The 6,034-nt window shown below is 45.8% G+C and overlaps 1 protein-coding gene across 1 annotated transcript; it reads left to right on the plus strand.

The window, feature by feature from the left end:
* The first annotated feature begins 3,235 nt into the window (after positions 1 to 3,235).
* LOC144083259 (tubulin alpha chain-like) lies at positions 3,236 to 5,600 on the plus strand. The gene is made up of 4 exons (XM_077610923.1): positions 3,236 to 3,383; positions 3,958 to 4,180; positions 4,256 to 4,404; positions 4,528 to 5,600. Exons 1-4 carry the CDS (start codon positions 3,381 to 3,383, stop codon positions 5,506 to 5,508), a joined length of 1,356 nt encoding a protein of 451 aa, XP_077467049.1. The 5' UTR covers positions 3,236 to 3,380; the 3' UTR covers positions 5,509 to 5,600.
* The last annotated feature ends 434 nt before the right edge of the window (positions 5,601 to 6,034 follow it).

Below are 6,034 nucleotides of genomic sequence, written 5' to 3' on the forward strand. Positions count from 1 at the left end.
ATTTCTTCACTTTATAATCTTTATGTGAACCCGCCAAAAAGCTACTAAGGATTGTTGTGATGTGTAGCTGTGTTGAATTTCCCCGTAAAGAAGGCCTGCTTAGCAAAGTTTGCTTGACAGAACATTGGTGCAGTCCTTCTGCGACAAACAATGGATCGATGAATGGATGAACGCAGGGATGGATGGATAGATAGACATACAGACAGACAGGAAATAAAGCCTCTGGAGACCATTCATCCTGCTCCTTGTCAGCAGCTGTGGCAAAGGGAGGGTCGGAGCAGCTGCACTCCGAGAGTAGAATGCTGAAAAGATAGGGAGTGGTCCTCTCCTGGCACCAAAGTGCTGCATCGCGTAAAGAGAACACGACACCCTTCCCCAATGACAGAGCATTTTCCATCCCGCATTGGCGCAACCATATTCAAATGGCAATACGGCCCATTTTTGCCTTGCCGCAATTTTTTTTCTTTAAAAAAGAACAAAAACAAGGTTCGGTATGAGAAGTCTGACATTTCTGTATTGTAAATAATATAATATTTGGATCGCAGGGCACAGTTTGAGACTCAAAGCATGGTGGAGGTAAAAATAATTTTAAAAAATAATTAATTAAAATATATATATATTTTTTTCATTTTATTTATTTATTCATTTATTTATTTTTGGCAATTCATCTATACATATTTATATATATATAGATGAATTGTCGAGTCAGTACCATTTATAGTACTGCCCATCCCACAGAATCTAGAACCTTTTTGAGGGAGAGAGCCATAAACAATTCATATTTTCAAATGTTATTGTTTGCGAACCATACTCAGAATTTAAAAGTCAATATACATGAAAATGTGCAATTTTTTTAGTCTTTTTACCATTTTTAAAGGACAAAACGTCTCTGAATTCATTTGACAACATTGTTACGCTATTGCTAATCAATGAGACTATGCATGAAGAAGAGGCTAATGAAAAAATATATATAATTAGCGATTCTAAGCGCCTCAGTGTCGACGTGATGCTCTTATTGGTGCGTTCGGGACCGACGGTTTCCACATTTTAGCTCACAGCTTAGCGGAGAGCTAATATTCACCCTTCAAAAGAGCCACATGTGGCTCTCGAGCCATAGCTCCCCTACCCCTGATCTAGAAGATAAATCTAGAAGCTAGTTTAGCATCAGCAAAAGTCTGCATTATTTGTGTTATAGCATTACTTAAACAAGCTAATCTTTATAAGACGTCTTTAACTATTAAAAAAAAGACTTGACCACGCCCTGTCTTAACTATTCCCCACATTTTATAACATAAACATGCATTTTTCAGTGTAAAACATCAGTGTGAAGAAGCCAAGACGCAGCCTCGGCCTTACACGGCAGCTGCTATTTAAGCCCGGGTCACATGACATCCAGATAAAGGCGGTCTTATGCGGATACTGGGCCTGTATCCAGGCAACGGCGCTATTCATCCCTTAGCAACCGTTAAATCTTGGGAGGCAGAATGGGGGTTGGGCCATCTGTGTCTGTGTATGACTGGACAGAATGACCTCGTTTGTCAGTTAAACCCCCTCGAACACAAAGATTTGGCACAAAATCAGTCTGGGTCGACAAATATATGCGTTGTTTACTCGAAAAATGGATAGGGGGATTATCCACGTACAGCAAACAACGCTTCACCGGTAGCACGCCAACCTTTTCTATGTCTCGTTACTTGGCTCCAACAGCACTTAAGCGCCTTGGCTTTTCATCAAGTGTTGCCAGTTGGAATGGCCGCTAATGTTTTTACTTTTAGGGGATGAACGCTCAACTGGAAAGTCTAATTGATGATACCCAGGCCAGCCAATCACATCTTATGGATGCCATTCTACATATCACTTATAATGTTTGCCTGTGCATTTAGAACTGCCAACACGTAAAAAGTGGTTGTTTCAAAGAAAAATATTCCATTCAGGACTAGTTATTTTCTTAACTAGTGAGGAAATTGTGGGCTTCCAAGAATAAAAAAAATCATCAAATCATTGAGCATTTGCTCTATATTTTTATATAATAATACTAGCATTGATGGAGCACAAGTTTAGCGTTTATTTAGATGTGTTGATAATGCACCCCCAGGTCAATTGTGTACTGTACTAAAGTCCAGCAGAACATTACAGGTTTTGTTGGGTTAGACAATGGGATGTCGTCAGAGATTGGATTAAATGCCTTTATTCTAGTTTTATTGATTTAAGTAATTTACTTTTAAGCCTTTCATTTGCATTTTACTGTTTTTTTGTTTGTCAGTGAGTGTATTGTCAGTGCAGTGGTTCACTTGCCTGATTTTGGTGTAGGCAGGCGGGGCTCGATTCCCGCTAGTGGCGGTATGATTGTGAGTGTGAATGGTCGCCTGTCTGTGTTCACTAAGGCTAACCGGCGACCAGTCTCAGGTGTACCCTGCCTTTTGCCGAAAGTCAGCCTGAATAGGCTCTGGCAAGCCCCGCAATCCTTACGAGGATGCGCGGTGCGGAAGATGAATGAATGAATGTTATGTATGTCAGTGGCGGCCCTGTGGCCAATTAATTGGTTTGCAAGATCCAAGGTTCGATCCCAGGTGCGGACCTTCTCGCGGAGAGTTTGCAAGTTCTCCCCCAGCTTGCATGGGTTTTCTCTGGGTGCTCCGGTTTCCTCCCACATCCCCAAAACATGCAGTCTAGGCTGGTTGGACACTCTAAATTGGTATAAGTATGAGCATGAATAGTGGTTTGTCTTCTTGTGCTTTGTGATTGGTCAGCCCCCAATTCAAGGTGCCCCCTGCCTGGTGCCTGTAGTTAGCTGGGATAGGCTCCAGCACCCCCGAGATACTTGTGAGGATGAAAATGAATGAATAAATGTAGTGGATGAAAATCACACCAAGTATGATACTGTTGTTCTACTGGTGCTGAATTACTAAACTAGTGAAACAAAGAGTGTAAAAAAATTATAGACTGTAAAAATAATGCAAGCTTATTCTAAGTTCTCCTCCCAACTAGAAGACTGTCTGGGCCTGCCTTGTTTGGAGCATCACGCTGATATTACGCAGCATTTTCCTCTCAGTTAGCCATGTTGCTGCACAATGCCGGGTGGGGTCAGGGAGGAGGTTTGTGTGACTTTGGTTGCACTAGCCAATAGGAATTCGCGGATGGTTTTCACGGAATTGATTGACAGGCCACTGGCCAATAGAAAACGGGAAGTCAAAGGGTCCGCGCCACAAATCGCCCAATGGCAGCCCACCAAACCACGGCGCCAGGGTGCGCTAGTATAAATAGTGTCGCCAGTGCCGGTAGCCGCCATAACGTCTTACATCGACCCCGTTACAGTCGAATTGTAAGACTTTAACTGACTTTCTTCAAATCCTCTCCTTTCGCCGTCCAACAGAAGCAACATGGTAAGAGTGCTTTTCAAAGCTTCGATTTTTTTCCGTGTTTGGGTCTTATCGGTGGAAAAAGAGGGACAGAGGACCGATGCAGAAAAAAAAATCAATTTGTTGTAATGTCGAAATTCGTTGAGAAGCTTTGTCATGGTAGTTTTGCTAATTTTACCAAATGTGGGAATGAAAATCGAATGGAGTGGACACGTTAGGAAGCCGTTTGACGTTGATGGTTTGCTCACGCGACATTTTTTTTACGCTAAAAGACGACTAGTTTCTTGAATGGTGCTTTTGAGTCCAATTTGGATTATTTGAAATGGTTAATGACGAACACAGCGTTTACGCTACCGACGCCCAGGGACCCTCAGTCCGGGGAGAGGAGGAGGATAGACGGGCGGGGGCAATTGGATTGTGATGGGGCGGGTGCTGAAGCCACGCAATGAGAGCATCAAGCAAAGCGAGCGCTTTAAAAAAAATGCATGCGAGAAACGTAACACTTAGCGACAGTCGGCTATTTTTCACTAGTAACCACATTTTGGATTTTTTTTTTGATGGATGTAACTTCATGAATTTCATTTTCATCCCTCTGCAGCGTGAGTGTATCTCCATCCACGTCGGTCAAGCTGGCGTCCAGATCGGCAATGCATGCTGGGAACTGTACTGCCTGGAACACGGCATCCAGCCGGACGGACAGATGCCCAGTGACAAGACAATTGGAGGCGGGGATGATTCCTTCAACACCTTCTTCAGCGAGACTGGAGCTGGAAAACACGTCCCCAGAGCCGTCTTTGTAGACCTGGAGCCCACCGTCATTGGTAAAATGATCATTCCTACATAAAATTTAGTTCCTTCTAGACCTGGTATGGCTAATTTCTATGGAATCTCCTCAGATGAGGTGCGCTCTGGAACCTATCGCCAGCTCTTCCACCCCGAGCAGCTGATCACTGGCAAGGAGGACGCCGCCAACAACTATGCGCGTGGACACTACACCATTGGCAAAGAGATCATTGAGCTGGTGCTGGACAGGATCCGCAAATTGGTGTGTACTGTTGTCCCCAATGAACATAGTCCCAGTCATGGGTTATCATGTTTTTAGCTTGGGGGGGGGGGAGACGTCACAGGAGCCTTCCGTCTTAATTTTTCCTCCCCTCTGCGTCCTTAGGCCGACCAGTGCACGGGCCTCCAGGGTTTCTTGGTGTTCCACAGCTTCGGAGGCGGCACCGGTTCAGGTTTCACCTCCCTGCTGATGGAGCGTCTGTCCGTGGACTACGGGAAGAAGTCCAAACTGGAGTTCTCCATCTACCCCGCTCCCCAAGTGTCCACCGCCGTGGTGGAGCCCTACAACTCCATCCTGACCACTCACACCACCCTAGAGCACTCCGACTGCGCCTTCATGGTGGACAACGAGGCCATCTACGACATCTGCCGCAGGAACCTCGACATCGAGCGTCCTTCTTACACCAACCTGAACAGGCTGATCAGCCAGATCGTGTCCTCCATCACGGCCTCCCTACGCTTCGACGGCGCCCTCAACGTGGATCTGACGGAGTTCCAGACCAACTTGGTGCCCTACCCCCGCATCCACTTCCCCCTGGCCACCTACGCCCCCGTCATCTCGGCCGAGAAGGCTTACCACGAGCAGCTCTCCGTGTCGGAGATCACCAACGCCTGCTTCGAACCTGCCAATCAGATGGTCAAGTGCGACCCTCGTCACGGCAAGTACATGGCCTGCTGCCTCCTTTACCGTGGCGACGTGGTGCCCAAAGATGTCAACACCGCCATTGCCGCCATCAAAACCAAGCGCTCCATCCAGTTCGTGGACTGGTGCCCCACCGGCTTCAAGGTGGGCATCAACTACCAGCCACCGACCGTGGTTCCGGGTGGCGACCTGGCCAAGGTTCAGAGGGCTGTGTGCATGCTGAGCAACACCACCGCCATCGCCGAGGCCTGGGCCCGCCTGGACCACAAGTTCGACCTGATGTACGCCAAGCGCGCCTTCGTCCACTGGTACGTCGGCGAGGGCATGGAGGAAGGCGAGTTCTCCGAGGCCAGAGAAGACATGGCCGCCCTGGAGAAGGATTACGAGGAGGTTGGAGTGGATTCCATTGAGGGCGAAGGAGAGGAGGAAGGAGAAGAATATTAAACGGCACGCGGTACATTTGGGAAATATGTTCTCGAAAGCATTCCTTTATTCTGTTAGTTACAATATGTTGGAATAAACATGATGCAAAGCTGTATTGGTTTAATGAATGGTTATTCTATTTTGGTTTGCATTATTTCATAACTGCCGTGATGGCATACAACATGACAAAACCCATCATATTGACTGACTTCTCGTGCGAAAGACCACTGCTCCCCCTGGTGGTGGTACTGGGTTGTAACGTTGCGTTGGCACCGAGAGGACCCTCGTTCGATTCCTTCTCAAAATCACCTTCTGTAATCTTTTTTGTTTAGACTACGAAACATTAATTCGATTTCTTTAAATTTTGTCTTTAACACTTACTAGGAGTGTAGTATTAAAGAACGCGAGTCCATGCATATTATAAAATATATTTTTGCAAGATACAATATGGTAGAGTCTAAGTTTAGAGGAGTTTAATTTTAAAATAACTAATCAAAATGACACATTTCAACTGGTGATTTAAAAAATGCATTAAGTTGACGGCAGT

The sequence above is a fragment of the Stigmatopora argus genome, chromosome 1 (genome assembly GCF_051989625.1).
Source record: "Stigmatopora argus isolate UIUO_Sarg chromosome 1, RoL_Sarg_1.0, whole genome shotgun sequence".
NCBI lineage: Eukaryota > Metazoa > Chordata > Actinopteri > Syngnathiformes > Syngnathidae > Stigmatopora > Stigmatopora argus.